This window comes from Malaya genurostris, chromosome 3 (genome assembly GCF_030247185.1).
Source record: "Malaya genurostris strain Urasoe2022 chromosome 3, Malgen_1.1, whole genome shotgun sequence".
Lineage (NCBI taxonomy): Eukaryota > Metazoa > Arthropoda > Insecta > Diptera > Culicidae > Malaya > Malaya genurostris.
The window spans coordinates 243,674,393-243,692,883 of record NC_080572.1 but is presented as its reverse complement, the minus strand read 5'-3'; the positions used below and the strand labels follow the sequence as shown (position 1 = coordinate 243,692,883).

General features: G+C 35.8%; 2 protein-coding genes across 2 annotated transcripts; both read left to right on the top strand.

The window, feature by feature from the left end:
• The first annotated feature begins 2,101 nt into the window (after positions 1 to 2,101).
• LOC131437094 (cyclin-dependent kinase 4) lies at positions 2,102 to 10,344 on the top strand. The gene is made up of 5 exons (XM_058606195.1): positions 2,102 to 2,337; positions 2,486 to 2,654; positions 2,758 to 2,899; positions 9,375 to 9,703; positions 9,839 to 10,344. The coding sequence occupies exons 1-5, from the start codon at positions 2,244 to 2,246 to the stop codon at positions 10,056 to 10,058; spliced, it is 954 nt and encodes a 317-aa protein (XP_058462178.1). The 5' UTR covers positions 2,102 to 2,243; the 3' UTR covers positions 10,059 to 10,344.
• A 3,739-nt stretch (positions 10,345 to 14,083) lies between these two features.
• On the top strand, positions 14,084 to 15,469 carry LOC131438052 (AP-3 complex subunit sigma-2). Its single transcript, XM_058607832.1, has 4 exons — positions 14,084 to 14,308; positions 14,413 to 14,504; positions 14,570 to 14,969; positions 15,030 to 15,469. The coding sequence occupies exons 1-4, from the start codon at positions 14,240 to 14,242 to the stop codon at positions 15,042 to 15,044; spliced, it is 576 nt and encodes a 191-aa protein (XP_058463815.1). The 5' UTR covers positions 14,084 to 14,239; the 3' UTR covers positions 15,045 to 15,469.
• Positions 15,470 to 18,491: the final 3,022 nt, after the last annotated feature.

Here is an 18,491-nt window from a genome sequence, read left to right as displayed (position 1 = left end):
GAGTATTTTGAAGCAAAACAACAAGTGTCTGATCACTAGATGCGTCGTAACTATGACAATGATTGTTTATGTTTGGAAAAATATCAAGTTACAGTATGAACGATATTGAGAAATTTCGCTTTATATCAGTGATTCTTAGAATAAGAAAGTGAAAACTACTTAGAACCATTGTCTAGAATTTATTTAGTTTGTTATAGCCTCATCCCATGAAGCATCAGTTGTGGCAAGAAATCATTATATGCTGAATGTAAACATATGTGTGCTTCCTTTCTAACTTGTATTGTTTCCATGGCATTTTGTCGGAACTAGTCGACGCTTGTTAACGGAGGGTCAATAAAATTACATTATTACTGAACCAACTGGTTCACGATTACTGACCCAACATTTTTCAATGAAACGTATGGAACATTGTAATCTTCAGTTTATCTTTGGCAATATGTATTAAATCTGTATCCTGCATGAAATTCGCATGGATGGTAATTCTGTATGAATGGCAACTCTGTTGGTAAATGAAAAAAATAAAGACAGTCTAGATGACAGACATGATGTTTTTGATAGGGTAACGTGGCGCCATCATGACACATGTGAGTACTGTCCCAAATAATGGAATATTCGAAATGACCGTTAAAATGATTGAAGAATCAAATTTGAGTGTCCTGTCTGTTAGTCTGTGGTAAAACTTCATTCAATTCAATTGAAACTGAATGTGGAACACATTGACGATCTCTCCACTGCAGTAAACTTCACTCTCTGACACACACACAATGTTTACTGACAGCCCGAACGAGCAGCATTCAGTTCATCACTCGTTTCTCTACAATCGAGGCTCAGTTTAACCACCGTCAGTTGATCTCTTGAAGTAACAAAATATCTCTTTTAATAGTGTGAGAGCGGCCTTCAAATGAGGTTCATGTAAACATTCGATTTGGTTCAAGATAATAGATGAAAGACTAATCAGATTGCTGAAATATCAATCATAGAATACACATAAATTAATTGTTTCCTCCTTAAGTTTTCATTTTTAACACTTTACTCCATTTATAATTCTATTCTTTCGAAATTGCTTACTACCAAAAGCGAAGACAATGAAGCAGCTAGACTACTTGGCACTTGAAACTGAGCAAGCAAAACTTCAAATGACTAGGATGATGATTATTCAACTGACGATGAATTCTGGGAGCTTCACTTGAAAATGGCAACAAAAGTCAAATGAATTAGAAGGGATATACTGACAGTCAGTGGCCATAAATTTCATTTTCATCTTATATTATTCGATTGAAAATGAAATTTTACCGCACTGCATACAGGTCTTTATTATTTATCTTTGCCCTAACAACGAGTACCGAACTGTTCAAAATATATCTTCCAAGTGTATGTTGTTCGTTTTCAAACAGACGAATCGTTTATTTTATCTCAAATTTGATGGATTTAGGAGCTATCAATTTTTGTTTCGTTTGATACAAAAAAGTAATTCGAAAATTGAGTTCAATTGTATATCAACCCGGAATTTTCAAACAAGCATTCTATCGTATAGAATCAAACAAAATCTCTATTTGCGCTGTAGCCGTTTTTCAAATGTTCTTTTCGTTCCAGAATAAAAAATGAAATAGTTTACGGAGTTAACTAAAATAAAAACGATTTATGAATCTTCACCGAAAAGCTTATAACAACAATAAAATTGTTAGATCTAAAACAAAATAGTTTACATATCTTACGTTTTCTGCGATAACGGCTAATAAAACTGCTGTCAACATCCACTGAAGAGCAATTTCAAAGGATACGCTGGGAGTACAAAAACAGTAAACGTAAAAGAAAAGTTTACTCTTCCGTACGGTGTTGACGCAAAGTTTTTTAGTCATAGGCCTTTTCAAAGTGAATGTTAACAAGTGGCAGTTAACCAAAAAACCCGAGATTCTCGTGTTTATTCTGCACCAGATTTTGCATGTAGCTTCTAAACAAGTTTCGTTGGCGGAGGGAAAAGCTGTAACAGCATGAGCAGTTAACTTATGGTGCCTTGGCTATGATCAAACAGCCAGCCAAATTGAACCCCAGACACAAACCTCTAGTGGGTGCTAGTGTTATTTCGAACAGTCGGCCCAAACCGAAAGGTTCACCGCCGGTAGTCTGACAGCACAACCGCGTAAGCGTTCGTGTTTTTGTTTACGTTTTTCGTTGTAAATTTTGTTTTATTTGGCGCTAATTTCCGTTTGAAATAGTGGTTAGTGACTGCCTTTGCACCGGAAATGGCACCAACAAAGCAGCACCAATCGCAACAAAGCGTGAATACAATGTTTCAACTCAGTACAAATTATGAAGAACTCAATAAAATCGGAACAGGTAGGTGAATGTATTAGTGTGACCGTAATGGAGAAGCGAATGGCCTCAATACTACATTCCAACGAACAAAGGATTTTTGCTTATTTTGAATTTATCTAAGGATAGCAGATACCATTTGATTCACATGCATGATTATTATTATTTGTAGGTGCCTACGGTACAGTATATAAAGCACGTGATCTCAGCAATGAGGGTAACATCGTGGCCCTTAAAAAGGTTCGAGTAGCCTTGACGGAGGATGGCGTACCCATGTCTACGCTGAGGGAGATCGCATTACTCAAGCAGTTGGACGCATTCCAGCACCCGAATGTTGTCAAGTATGTCACACTTTTTATATTCGGCGGTAGGGTTTTGGATAATTTGTTTTTTATAGGAGGTTAGTTCAGAAGTTTTTTCAAATACTTTGCTCTATAATGCCAGGTTACTGGATGTTTGCCACGGACCACGATTGGAACGTGAAGGTCAGCTGGTTTTGTTTCTTGTCTTCGAACACCTCGAACAAGACCTGGATGACTACATCAAGCGTCTTCCTCCAGGTGGAATGCCACGGATGACTATTCAGGTAATTTGTAAATTTTAGCTAATTTTGAAAAGATTGGAAAAAAGTTTCCAGCCATACTGCCGAACACTATCTTTTTTAACCTATTTACCAAACCAACCACCAATCGTGGGATTTCAATGATAGTTTGTGCCGCATGGCGACGAACTCTACGCTAAACAATTGTTAAATTCTGGTCATACTTATTACATACTCATTCATGTGTCGATCGTTTCAAAATTGAAAGCTTGTTGCATAACTAAGTTGCGTGTTTGAGTAGATCATTTCGTCTCGGTAGAGTCAAAAATTACAATTTACAAAATATTACAGGCAATTTAGAGAATAGAAATAATCCCTAAAGTTTATTTTACATAAACAAACTGCTTAGCAGACGTAAAGTTGATGCAATTTGCAAAAAAAAAACAACCGACAAGAAAGTATTTGGGGTTCGTTAAAAACATTGATATTTCACTTGTTCTAAAGTTTCGTCTTCGACTCGTAAGTGCGTTAGCAGTTTATGTTGAACTTCTGAAGGTGGCGTTAGACGTTCAAATCAACATTTATATTTTAATGTCGAATTAAACATTTGTCTTCACTTTATAAATTAGATAAAGTTTACCGATTCTTTACATTTATTAAAATTACATGTATTTTTTGTGCAAGGATTTCAAAATTCGTTTTTTTTTACTTCTTACACAGTAACTCCGTGTAAAACAAAAAAGGGGCTGGGGTCCACTAGGAGATTGATAGTACCTATTAGCTCTCTCCGGACTGTACCAGCCTAGATGCCGTGTGGAATCCGGCGGAAAAAAATGAACCAAGAATAGATCCACTGGGTTCCTGCTTCCATGTCGTAAAAGGCGACAATTGCAGGAGTTTCTTTTTCCTTTTAGTTATCAGATATTTTCAATGTTTTACTTCTGATTACTCTATTTTACTAAATCATCTCTTTATTCAACCTATCAATTTCCGTCTAGCTTCGTAGAAAAGTTTTATTTGGAATGTTTTCTTCTTCCATGTTATTGATTGTCTTTCAGGATTATAAAATGAATGATAAAAATCAACCATTGCGCAAATCCGTTTATATTACAAAGTTAATAACAGAGATGACATGTATCGGTATATTGAATACATAGTAAAAAACACTTGATATTAATATTTCAAACAGTAAATTAATTTTTTTACTCGGTAGCCGGCTGCCCAGATCAACTAATATAACCAATTAATAATTTTAATAAATAATTAAAATAATAAAGCGGAAATAATAAAGAATCAAGACGCGTGTGAAATCTGTTCACCTTTGTTTGGTGATTCAAAATGATTTTATAATAACTGTTTAGAATATTTCAATGCAATGAATCAACTTTTTTGTCTAAATCCTATTCGCTCGTTTATTTTGTATCACGTAGTTTCATTTATAAAAACGTGCTTAATGCACCTAGCAGTGAGATGATACCTTTTTTATCAATCCAAATGTGTTTTTTTGCATGACTAAAAAAACGCGAAAGGTAGATGCATAAACGAGTGACTGCATACTCGACAGCCGGCTGTCCGGAGTTTTGTCAATTTCGGAGATTGACTGTTTCGTGCATTATATTTCCAGCACAAAGTAACACATAAAAAGATAATACTTTAAAACATTCTTGGTAGCCGGCTACCCAGAGCAATAAACACATGATAACATTATTAAAACATTTACTAACAAAGTATCCTCTCCTGTGATGCATGTGGGAATGCAGAGGATTCCTCGGTTCTTAGTAGCAGCATGCATCGAACTAACAATCCTTTCCCTCCCAAGTAGATCTGCATTCGGACGTGGCCGGCGTCGGTATTGATCAGCATGCATGGTTCAATACAGTTTGCACAGTGTGAAACAATGTGTTATTCCCAAACATGTTACTTCAAAAAATCATTTTGCAATCTCAATTGGTCCAGATCAATAACGGAGTAGCAACACACGGGCGGTCTCTAATGCTAATGCTAATGCTAGTAACTCCGTGTAAAACAAAAACTTAACTGTGGATGTTTTCGATTGGTTGAGGTCTCAAAATTTCTCATGGTTCTGGAAGTTACTTTAGTTTCCTGGATTTATCTGATCACTTCTGGTTCCGGATACATAATGGTATAATTTACGTAACCGACAAAACATGCTCTATTTTCTCAGAGATGGCTGAACCAATTTTAACACGTCTAGGCTCGTTTGAAAACTACTACTTAATTGTTAATAAAGGTTCTGTTGATATAATAGAAAAAGTGACGTAATTGACTAACCGCACATTTTACATCGGCTAAATTTTCTCGAAGATGATTCAGTAAATTTCGATAAACTTTTGCTCATTTGAAAGCTAACAATGTTGATCAAATTTGTAAGGGTTATGGCGAGCGAACATCTCCGGTTCAAGGGATGTAATTTTATATATGTAGTCAACAAATCCCAGAGTTTTTTATGCACCAAAACTTCTCGGAGAAGAAAGATTCGATTTCGAAAGACTCGTTTGGAAGTTACTTTACTAATGGCCTAGAATAGAATAGAATCTTATAAATGTTTCAATGAGTCTATTTAAACGGCAGGAGAGAAGCATTATCACACCACTAGGTGTATGAGTAAGGGTTTAGTTTTCATTGGGATAATTTTTGATACGAATTTGGGATAATTTCCAGCACATACATTCAGATTCGATTAGTTCACAAAAGCGGGCTTCTGCTCGTACGTCGCATATTCGACAACATTTCTGAAACCACGCAATTTGTCGATTATGTCAGTTATGCAATTATATCTCCTGAATCGGAAGCATCTGTAATTTTGAATTTCGAACTTGATCAATAATTAAATAGTAGCTTTCAATCGATACTAGGATTGTTGAAATTTGTATAGCTGTCTCCGAGAAAATTGAGCGGCCTTCCTCAGATAAAACCGTCAATCAAAAGTATTGTGATTTCTACTTCAATACTTAAACCGGAAAAGCAATAGTAATTCTTTGCTTTATTCATAATGACTGGTTGACGCAATAATTTCGTTAATGTTTGAATTGCTGCATTTCTAATGTCATCCCCATCGGTCGTGTCTTGTACACAACTCTGTAATTGTTTTAATAGTCTAATTTGATCAAGATGATCGATTAGTGGATGTTAACATCCATCAACGCCATCGTTGATTGATACAAGCAATTTTCAGTAATCTCGATTGCTTATGAATTTGTTGAACAACACAATTTTTCATTATTACCTACCAGAGAAGATTCTGAGTGCATGACGCGATAAATTCTTTCCTTTTCTCGCGGCATATTGCGAAACGACACTCACCTTACTTCTCGAAAGTTATAGGTGTAACGAACCGTTACATGCATTTCTTTTCGATAGTTATAGACGTTACGAAGCGTTAAATGCATTACTTCCCCGATAGTTGCTGGCGTTACGAAGCGTTACTTGTAAAGTATAGGCGTTATTTTTTTTCTGAAAATAATAGGTGTTACGAAGCGTAAGTTTTAGGCGTTACATGCGCTATTTTTTTTGGATTGAGGTGTTACGAATCGTTACATTTTTTGTAAACTACAAGCGTTGCATGTGTTACTTTTTTGTAATTTATAGGCATTACGAAGCGTTACATGCGTTACTTTTTTGTAAGTTATAAGCGATACATAGCGTTCCATGCGTAACTTTTTTGTGAGTTTTAGGCGTTACTAAACGTTACGTGCGTTACTTCTTTGTAAGTTATAGGCTTTACATGTGTTACTATTGTGTAAGTTAAAGGCGTTACAAAGCGTTACATGCTTTACTTTTTGGTAAATTATAGGCGTTATATAATACTTTTTTGTAAGTTATAGGCGTTACGAAGTGATACTTGCGTTATTTTTTGTTATAGGCGTTACATGCGTTACTTTTTTTGTAAGTTAAAGGCGTTACGATGCGTTGCATTTTGTATTAGTTTTTTGAAGCGTTTATTTTTAGAATTAAGTGTAATAGTACGTACGAAATGTTACTTTTTGTAAGCTATATGCGTTATGAAGTATTACATGCGTTACTAAACGTTGCATGCGTTACTTTTTTGTAAGTGATAGGCGTAACATAGCGTTACATGCGTTACTTTTTTGTAAGTTATAGACGTTACGAAGAGTTACTATTTTGTAAGTTTCAGGCGTTACGAAGCGTTACATGCGTTACTTTTGAATAAGTTATAGGCGTTACGTGCGTTACTTTTTTGTAAGTTAAAGGCGTTACGATGCGTTGCATTTTGTATTCGTTTTTTTAAAGCGTTATTTTAGAATTAAGTGTAATATAACGTACGAAGAGTTATTTTGTATAAGCTATAAGCGTTGCATGTGTTACAAAGCGTTACATGTGTTAGAAAGCGTTACATGCGTTACTTTTTTGTAAGTTATAGGCGTTACTAAACGTTACATACATTACGAAGAATTATTTTTGCAAGCTTTAGGCGTTATGAAGTAATACATGCGTTACTGTTTTGTAAGTTACAGGCGTTACTAAACGTTACATGCGTTACGAAGAATTATTTTTTTGTAAGCTACAGGCGTTATGAAGTATTACATGCGTTACTATTTTGTAAGTTACAGGCGTTACAAAACGTTACATGCGTTGCTTTTTTGTAAGTTATAGGCGTTACGAAGAGTTATTTTTTTGTAAGCTATAGGCGTTACAAAGCGTTACATTTGGTAAGTTAAAGGCGTTACATGCGTTATTGTTTTAAGTTATAGGATTTACGAAGTACTACGTGCATGCGTTTTGGAAGTTATAGGCATTACGAACCATTACATGTATCACTTTCGTGAGTTATAGACGTAACGAAACGTAACATTCGTAACTGTATTGCGGTCGTCATTGAACTTTTATTTGTGCTCGTTTGGTACGAAGTTTGCACTACAATCCGAAGTTTGCACTGCAATCTCATTTGCGATGTGCATATAATTTGTAGTTTTCTCCGTCGTTGCTCACTTTTCGAACTGAACTTCAAGAACTGAATTCGTGATACTGCAACATTAACATAGCACTGGACCTGAACTAATCGAAATCAGGTTCTCAAGACGCACTTGCTCTATTTCCTACTCAGCAAACCGCACAGTCTTGAATGAACGAAAGATATCAAGTGTAAGATACTTACTGAAAATTCATTATTTTTACGTTTCGTCTTTGACTCATCAGTGCAGAGCAGTTCAAATTGAACTGCTTAGTGCTAAACTCGGCAGTTCAATTTGAACCGCTAAGCAGACATAAAGTTTCTGCTATTTACAGAACACCTTTTTGTTTTGCAACGGAGTGCAATGTCTTTTCTGACGTGCCGAACGAAAACGTGTTTTCGACTATTTCTGGCCGATGCACGTTTGGTCATTTAGGGGTTAGCCAAATTTTGTGCTAGGGCCGCTTACCACATCAAAACCGTCGTCGCTGGATTGAGAAAGGCAAATACTCATCATGAGTTTTCCTATTTGATGATTGTTGACACCTAACATTTCATTAAACTTTATTTTTCAATTATTTGTAATTATGTCATGTCGCCTATAACGTGGAACTAAAAAGATACATATACTGATGATCATATTTTCGAAGGCATGTGAAAAAAATATGCCTTCACGACATTTTTCAACATAGTTTCTCCCACCGCAACGCTTGATAATTGGTTAATCACAGATGTTCCAATGCTTTCCACGGGCACGGGTTCTACTCACAGAACCATTTGTAAAATTTCCTTTTATAATTCAGAAGTGGCAAAAGAGAGCAGATTATATTAAAGCCATAATCTTCACTTCTCTTTTGTATTTCGATCAGATCGGAATACTTCGATCGAATGTGAAAATTTCTATTCTGCACACTTAAAAAAACCAAGTGATTTTACATCTTTTTAAATGCACATAAATGGAGCGTCGCATTTCACGCAAATTTACGTCGAAAAACATTTAATATTGTGTCTAAAACTCCATGCATAAAATTCGTTGAAATAAAAAAAGAATACTGATAGCAACCGCCGCGACTTGAACCAAGAATCATTAATCGACTGAGCCACAGAAGCATGCATCTGCTTGGCTGGTAAAATGTAAATGGTAAAATAAATTAAATTCATACAGTCGCACCTGCTAGCAGAATGCAAGTTACAGTCGAAACCAGTAAAATTCAAGCTATTCTAACATTAAGTCATTACAAATAAAATTTTCCGTCATTTGACAAATTAGGTCCTTATGAATTACATCGTATGAGGGATTAAGTCACCTGTAAAATTCAAAATTTTTTAGAATGTGTGTTTCGATCGAGTGATGTTTTTGTGTGGAGAACTCGAATTCGATCGTGTTCCGATCTGATCGAAATACACAATAAAGTGCTTTTCTAAAAAAAATCTAGATCTGTTTACAGTTATTGAAAATATGTTATTCAAATGTATACGTAAACAAGTGCAGAAATCTTCAATATAGGAATAAAATCAGTATGTGTTATTCGAATTCTTTCCAAAAAAAATTCCAAATTGACTCCAAATTTCTTTTTCTCGTTCCAGCGACTTGCTCGTGAGCTTCTCACTGGCGTAGACTTTCTTCATTCGCACAGAATCATACACAGAGATCTGAAACCGCAGAATCTCCTCGTTTCGGCTCAGGGACGACTGAAGCTGGCCGATTTCGGTCTTGCCAAGACGTACGACTTCGAAATGAAACTTACGACGGTGGTTGTTACACTATGGTATCGCGCTCCGGAAGTTCTACTCGGTGAACCCTATCATAGCTCTGTGGACATCTGGAGTTCGGGTTGCATCATAGCGGAAATGTTTCAACGCGTTGCGTTATTCCCAGGAACGTCCGAGGGCAATCAGTTGGAAAAGATTTTTGAGTAAATTTTCTACTTGTCTACACCCATAATCGCATTTACGTCCTTTGTTGCGCGGGGGATCCATAATACACTTAGGACGTATTTGTGATTGAAGACAGCATGAAAACCGTTGTACATCCATTTCTTTTTTTACAGATTAACTGGACGTCCCTCGGAAAGTCAATGGCCTCGGGGAATTTCAGTGGCAAGAGAAAACTTCAGACCAACACTACCACGAGAACCACGTGAGCTTTGTCCTAAACTGTGCGATTTCTCGAATGATTTACTCAAAACAATGCTTGCGTTCAACCCCCGTGAACGACCATCCGCTTTTCAATGTCTACAACATGCGTATTTTACGCAGGAACCAATGTAGAGTTCAAAATTTGAATGAGAACAATAGTGTATTCAAACTGCCATTAAGATTCCACAACCGATCGTTGAAAATGTAATTCTTTTGCATTTTAATTAGATTTCACTTCCGATTTGAAACATTCTCGGATTATATCATACGCTACTGCGACGTCCACACCAGTTCTGAATATCATGTACCACAATAAAGTGGCGAAAACGATTTGGGAATAGGACTCGAGGAAAGCTATAACACTGAAAGAGTGAATTGATATTGTGCATTTAGTAATAAAGTTGAATATATTTTTATAGAAAGCAAATTCAGATTTCGCAATTGTATCTTTGAAGCCTTGGCTTCAAATTGGTAATTTTCCTATTCGATTTGTTTTTGAACGTCTCTGCCGTCAAACCGTATATTTCAGATTTGAATATAGTTCACCATTAAAGTAAAATTGGGGAGAATTTTGAATTTTTATATCGGGTTCGTTCACATCAACGTTCCAGTTCTGTGAAAATGATTCGAAGAAACTTTTTCGTTCTGGTTGGCGTCACCTCATTTGAGATGATGCCGATTGATGGCACAGCAACTATACATTGTCAGTTAATTTTCGTTTATAGTCCTATTCTTTGCACTGGACTACAAGCGAAAACCTCGCTGTGTGGCTACGTCGAGTCGACAAAGTACGGATAGAAATTCTTTCGCGAAATACTTGAAATTAAAAATCATTAACCAATTCTGAAGAAACTAAAATGATTCCGCTCAATTTTTCGTCAAACGAAAACGACATTAGCCAATATTTATTCCTAATGGTTTTTGTCTCAGCTATTTGACATTTCATATGTACCCACTCGAAATACATCTAAAGACGACAATCGAAAAATAGTCCATGCTGGGTAAAAAGTTAATTTTCTCATTGATGAAAATCAGAGATGCCAGATATTTTCATAGGAAATCTGTATTATTCTCTATAAAAAATCTGTATTTATCTGTATTCACTAATAAAATTAAATTTAAAATGTTAAAAGATGTTATTCCAACATATTATGGCTGTAGAATGGTAGATTCAATGAGATAAAGATTTTGATTCTCGTCACTGCAATCAAATACTAATAGATTGCTCATACGAAAAAGTTTTTATTTTGCTTTTTGGGAGATTCGTATTAAATTTAGGAAATCTGTATTCTGTATGCGTATGTAAAAATCTGTATAATACAGATAAATCTGTATAAATGGCATCTCTGATGAAAATAGACGACTGATTCACGTGCAACCCACTTGTACGCGGCGGGCAGATTTCCCCCCCAGACGGCTGGCTGTGTGTGCCGGCCATTTTTGTCGGAATTTTGCCAGGATTCCGGCAAAAGTCTGGCAACAATGCAACAACCGTTTCCGGCAGAGAATTTCGCCTAGCGATTATTAACGGTTCTTTTCAGTCGGATTCCTGCCATACAAGATTGGCAGAACCGTTTTGAATCGGTTCTACATTTTAAGCGTCTTGGTTTTTTTTTCAATAAAAGATACACACGAAAGGCAATAAGTTATTGCCCTTCATATAGGGTAACAGAGGTATTTTGGCCACTTCATATATTTTGGCCCACCTAACAAACTTTATCGATTTTATCGGATTTTATCCATGTTAAGTAACCCATGTTGCATCAATTTGATGCCTATCATATTAAATTACCTATTTTGGAAGGGCTTTTCAAAGATATCACAACATTTGGTGGATATTTGTACAAAGTGGGCCAAAATAAAATCAATCCTAAAGTGGGCCAAAATACCTCTGTTACCCTATACTAATCATGGAAAATGTTATTGCCAATAACATTTCTTTCTCACTACCAAACATACCCATTTTTCAATCTCATTTATCTCGTCTCAAGATTCGTTTTTTGTACGTACATGCGGGATTGATGAATATCAAATGAAGTCGAATAAAAAAACGAAAAAAGAAAGAGGAGGGAAATAAACAAGACACGTACGGCGAGATAATGACGCAATTTCGCCTGGACAATTTTGACAGCAGCCGGAATGCAGCCAGCCTTCTGACGGTTGGCAGATTACCTCACAAGCGGGAAGCATTAAAGCAAAAGCATCGTATTAACACGATATCCAGTTCTCACATTTCCCGAAAAAATCATTGGAAACATCTTTTTTTTTGCGAGCATGGCGCTCTCAGGAGAGTCCGCATCGAATTTTGTACATAGAAGTAGGGAAGAGAAATGTCAAATTCGTGCGCGTAAAAATATCAGCACTGCGCACCCATACAATTGGCATGATATCTTGAAAGTGATGCCGTGCGATGGCGAACTGAAGATTGATTTCGCTTCAAACTGACAGGGTCTGATTAAAGTCAATTGAAACAATAAATCATTATGTGTTGAATGTAAACATATCTCGATGAACATTAGAAAAGGTCCCAAGTGCAAATGACAGTTTCTCTTGGTTTACATTCTCTTTCAATTATTACGGCAAATTCCAGTAATTTCCAACAAATTCTACAGTGCATATCGAAAGTTTATGGTTTTTACTATTATCCTATGTGAAGTGTTAAATGGAAATATTGCTGATTGGACTGTAATACTCGAAAGAGAAAGTAAACAAAGAGAAATTGTCATTTGCACTTAGGACCTTTTTTCGTGTTTGTCTTCATATGTTTGCTTCCTTTCTAATTTATATTGTTTCCATGGCATTTTACCGGAACTAGTCAACGATTTTTTAAAAGGCTCAATAGCGGACTTTACACGATCATTAAGTGTCATTTCTGAAAAATAATATCATTTTAATGAACGTGTATGGTGCAGTAATGACGAAATTTCTATGCAAATTTGAAATATCATTACTTAGTCATCATTTTAAATGATAAAGATAATTCTCGTGTAATAAAATTATATCATTACTAAAACAGCTGGTTCACGATTACTGACCTAACATTTTTCAATGGATCGTATGAGTTTATCTTTGTTTTGAGAAATATTCACAGTAATGGCGACGACACGACCTGCCACTCGTCTATCCAAACTGTATCGTAAATTTAACTACCCCTCAGTAACTGGAGATGTCAAATCGAAAACGCAAGTGAATTTTTTCAAACTGGCAGCACAAGTGCATATATTATTGATTTTGAATAACAGTCACCATAACCTTGGTTACTGCATATCGAAGGCAAGATGAATGTAAACAAAATGAATTTCAGATCGGTTATTATATTACGGAACATTTAAATGGATTTACCAGCCTCGAGCGTAATGTAAAAATTGAGGAGTATGAGCTATGTCTTCTATAAAGGCAAGTTTAAAATTCAGGTCTTAGGGACATTGGGATGCATAACTCACTGCTGACTTGAAACCGTTGTGTGATAACAGATCAGCGCAAACCAATGAGGAAGACATGGAAATGACCGGCAACGAGCTGAGCGAGGCTAGTGCTCTGCGGTACCTACATAACGTACGGTAAAATGATTTCTTTGTGAAATTCCACTAGTAATCCTCGAATAGTGGCCAACAAGGTGAAATACTGTTTACACTGCTGCGCAATCAACCGAACACTAATAGAACTATTCCACCGCTTTCAAAACATGTTTATTTGTTTTGGGGTTCCTTGGCAACTAGTCCATAGCAACTTAAACAGTGTTGCTCGAGAAGATTATTTTTATCATTTACAAGGGGTCGCTAGATTTGTGGTAACTGGTGGTAAATCGTTAGCAAACAGTTTTAATGCTGATTTTTCTTCGGAGTGCCTGGTCGTGTCGTCGGTAATGGAGCGTTTCTGTCTTGTTCATTTGATCTTAATTTAAGGAATAGTGCTGCATCTCTAACATTTTTATTTGAAATTTGTCCCAAAACATAAAATCAAAGCTTGGTAACAATAAGTAATCGTATTGTTTTGTTACAGTTTTTTGTATTCGGTTGGCGTACAATTTTCCAGAGGTCAAAATATTTCTGTTCTGTCTTCCAGGTACATGTACAAATTTACTCATTTTATTGTTACTTAGTGTTATGTGTGGATTGTCGGTCCGCCACACTATAATTATTATGAGTATAGTTATTTGATACAAGTTGACGTTTCCATAATTCGGGAAAGCTGCACAATAATAATTTCAATACGCGAATAAGAGTGTGAAGTCACTGTTTACGGCAATTATTGTTAAGTTTTTGATTGCACTTCTACATTGCTTTCTAGATTTTAAGATTTTCGCGGAGACGATGATTAAAGCCATTTTAGTATTCAACAATCATGGAAAACCGCGACTGTCTAAATTTTACCAATATTTCGTAAGTAATCATCTACCTTTGTGAATCGTTAACAGATGAGAAATCAATATTTTATATGTATCATATTCCTGTTTACTTTAAACGCAAATTGATGTCAATAATAGAACGAGGACATGCAGCAGCAGATAATTAAAGAAACGTTTCAGTTAGTATCGAAACGGGATGACAACGTATGTAATTTTCTCGAGGGAGGCAGGTAAATTCATAACTGGTTCGTGTTATTACTATCAATAAAACTAATGTTCTACTCTTTTGCCTTAGTTTAATCGGTGGATCAGATTACAAGCTTATCTACAGGCACTACGCTACGTTGTACTTTGTCTTTTGTGTAGATTCATCTGAAAGTGAACTTGGCATCCTAGATCTTATACAGGTTTTTGTTGAAACGTTGGATAAGTGCTTTGAAAACGTTTGTGAGTTAGATCTAATTTTCCACGCCGATGCCGTTCATCACATTCTATCTGAGTTGGTTATGGGCGGAATGGTACTTCAGACGAATATGTCGGACATATTAGCTCGAATTGAGGAACAAAATAAACTACAAAAGCAAGAAGCTGGTTTGTCAGCCGCTCCGGCGAGGGCGGTTAGTGCTGTCAAAAGTATGAATCTTCCTCAACAAATAAAAGATATTAAATTACCCGATCTTCCTCAAGCTATTAAGGTATGCCATTCAAAATGAATTGTGTTTAGTATATTAAATTGCGCTTTCATATTTTTGCAGGATCTGAAATTCTGACCAAGTACGAATTTCGACACATCGTTACTCACTAAAATCGCCTCCGACTCGTCCTACATTCCAATCAGTAGCAGCGCTATCGAGGGATTCAATTGCAATTTGTATCAATCAGAACATCCACATAGAAATAACTCCGCTGAAAGTAAAGGGAATCTGCAGAATGGAAAGCGAAAATCAAAAAATTCGGATAGCAGCGATCACAAAGAAGAACAGGATGATGAGTGGCAGAATAAAACAGTTTAAATCATTTCCTGCAACTGCTGATCGACTTCTAATCCGAACCGGCCAGCGTTGTGGGCTAGTATACTCGATGTGAACTAAGCTAAATTTGCAGCCTTTTAAAATCTAACATTGTGTATTAGCAAAAAGCTTTGATTCAAAGCTAGCAAATAAATGGTTGGCGCTCAAGTGCTCTACTAATTTCATTGATGGAAACAAATATTTTATACCTAACACCTACAATAAAAGTCATCAACAAAAACAATTGAGTAACGAAGCTTCCTAACTCGAATCATTATCTTTTTTATTCCCGAAGGGTAAACTCCTCATTGAACTACTCAAGGTTGCGTGCAGGCACTCGTAAACAACGACATCATATTACCGAGATATTCAGCTCTTAAATGTTACGAACAAATAGATACCTGGTAAAAATTTCAAATATTTTCAGGCAGAGTTGAAAAAGTCTAAACTCGCGGACTTCGAGCACAGACAAACAGACAGGACACTCAAATTGAATTCTTTAATCACGTAACCTGGTAAATGAAATATTTTCAGCATGGCTAAGATAACGAAAAGAAGAACAACGAATAAAGAATAAGAAATCAGTGGTTAGGTATTGTCTTAGCTTTATATAATTCAAGAAAATCCAGCACCACGACAATTGATATATTTTATTGACGACCATATACAAAAATTGAGCATGCATAGATTTCCCAGGGATGACTAGGACGATTTTCATAAATGAAAGAATAAATTCAAATGAAAGGTCTGAGGGTTCCATAGATTTCTTTGTTCCGACTTCCAGTTTCGAAACAGAATAATGAGTTCTCCAAATTGTTAAGTATTAGATAGTTCATGTTTTCTTATTGTCTTCGATTAGAGTTAGCTTATCGTGTAGATATTGTCTATGAACCTATACACTAATGCCTAACAATATTTTCAATTCAAATGAAGATATTCACTATTGAAACGGTGATAACGACTATCCATGGAAGTGTTATGGCCGCATTGTATGCGATGATTTGTTTCTAAAACAATTGGTCAATCGATGTCATTAAACGCATCTATTTTGCGAAACATGTTAGTTGATGAGAGCAATTGTAACTTCGTATTTAAGAACACCAGAATACTGCGCATAAGCTTGATGTAAATATTCTAGAGACACATCGTTTAAGCGACGACGTAGAAGTCTTGAGTGCTTCGTTTGATGAGTTATAAAACTAATCCTACACCAAAAGTCCAGCCGAACCGAGTCACCATAACCGAAAATGCTTCCGAGGTGTGCACGCGTTTGTCTTCCTAGTCCTTAGTAAACATGTGCAGCAGAAGCAGGAAATTCGCGTAAAATTTGATTAAAGGCAGCGGAGTTACACATGTTTTTACAATGAAATCATAAATAATGTCTATCATGAATAATAAGTCATGATTTCATGAGCAAAATGATTGATATCATGCACAATAACACATATTTCATGAAAATTTTCATGATATCAATCATTATGCTTATGAAATTTCACAAGAAGGCATGGTTCATGATTTCATGATTAAAAAATCATGGTACCGGTAATAGATTACTTCAGATCGAGACAATTTTACCGAAAGAACTAGTTCTCCTGAGCCGTTCATTCATATATCAAAAATTTTGTATGTTTCCGTGAAAACCATACGAGAGCATTTATTTTATTGCGTTAGTAACAAAATCTTTATAGTGAATATTTTGCCTGTACTCAAAGTAACAATCGAGCAATATTTTAAAACTCTATTTTTACAAAAAATACATATATTAAACTTGTTCGATTTGTTGGTGGTGTCATAATTTCTTGGTAACCAATCATTGAAAAGTAAAAAGCTAAACAGTATCAAATTGACAATGTCGGAACTAAAATGAAAAATTTCCATCGATAAATAACAAAATGGCGTCCGTTTCTCGATTTACGACCTTCTTTATGCACTTTTAGTTGTTAATAACCTTAACTATTACACAATAATGAATATTTTTGGTTGTAGTTCTCATTATAGAGAGACATCTAACGATCTACGTGCAATAGTTTTGGAATACGAGTGACATCCAGTTGAAAAAAACATGGTTCTGAGAAAAAGGGGGCACTCGCCCTGGGCCCAACGTTTTTAGGGTGGCGGCAAACCAATCCTTTGGACCTTTTTTGTTTTTTGCTCGCCCAAGTCATGTTTCCTGATATGGAGTTCAGCTTTGTTTATGTTTTGCTCAATAAATCAACGATGGAGGTGGCAAATCTCTTATTTTGCCCTGGGCGCCAAATTTCCTCGGTAGGCCACTGTAGGTAGGCTTTATTAATGTACTGGCAATACTAGTCAAAATTTATTAAAACGAACCTGCATAAGTTGTTAATATTACCAAGAGTTACAAAGACATCATTACACCACTAGGTAGATCAAAACAGGGTTTTATAATATGTATGAAAACTGAATGTGTAAATAGTATATATCAAATCAATCGATAAATGTATTCGATTTCGGAAGGGGCCAGTTTCGCCATACAAAAAATAATAAAGTCTTTGTGGGGGTGGTGATAACACCAACTTCGACAGCAAACAAGTTTTTAATTCGGAATGCTTCAACTGCAATTATATTTATTTTAGGTTAGGTTTTAACAATTTTCTTTTATGTCGTTTTCGCTTGATACCAAACCTAACCCAGTTTCCACTCTAACTGCTGTCAAATCGTTTGTTTGAAGCTAGTTTCGACCTAGTTTTAACGTTGTTGAACTGAAAATCGAGTCAGTTTCGAACCTGATTTTAATATCAGGTTTGATCAAACCCCCGTTGCTAAGTGCGAAATCAACATAGTTTCGTGAAAAGTGTTTGTTTGATGAAACTACCCCGGGTCAGTTTCAGTTTTCTCAAGCGAAAACGACATTAGTTTACTTACAATTATTTGGTGAACCGCTTGGATTAATGAACGGGTCTTATCAACGAAATCTGTATCTGCGATCTTCGTACTGTAAATAGTGTAAATAGCAAAGTGACAATTGTAAATATTGTAGATTTTAACTTACATTTAAGATAACTGATAACTGAATTCAAATTTCTAGGAATATATGTATATAGATTTTAACAAATTTTAGACGGCATTTAATCGCGTCTTTTCACTTGCAAACTTTTACTTATTCTAGTTTTTCTTCTTCTGCTTCTCAATTTTTTGACGGCTCGCTGACTCAGCGTTGCCAGCCTTACCATCACGACGGCTCGA

Excerpts from the sequence above, each read along its gene's own strand:
- LOC131437094 (XM_058606195.1), top strand. The coding sequence starts at position 2,244 with ATGGCACCAACAAAGCAGCACCAATCGCAACAAAGCGTGAATACAATG. Across the intron at positions 2,655-2,757 it reads CAGCACCCGAATGTTGTCAA|GTTACTGGATGTTTGCCACG; the intron begins GTATGTCACACT and ends CTATAATGCCAG. Across the intron at positions 9,704-9,838 it reads CAGTTGGAAAAGATTTTTGA|ATTAACTGGACGTCCCTCGG; the intron begins GTAAATTTTCTA and ends CTTTTTTTACAG.
- LOC131438052 (XM_058607832.1), top strand. The coding sequence starts at position 14,240 with ATGATTAAAGCCATTTTAGTATTCAACAATCATGGAAAACCGCGACTG. Across the intron at positions 14,309-14,412 it reads CTAAATTTTACCAATATTTC|AACGAGGACATGCAGCAGCA; the intron begins GTAAGTAATCAT and ends TGTCAATAATAG. Across the intron at positions 14,505-14,569 it reads AATTTTCTCGAGGGAGGCAG|TTTAATCGGTGGATCAGATT; the intron begins GTAAATTCATAA and ends CTTTTGCCTTAG.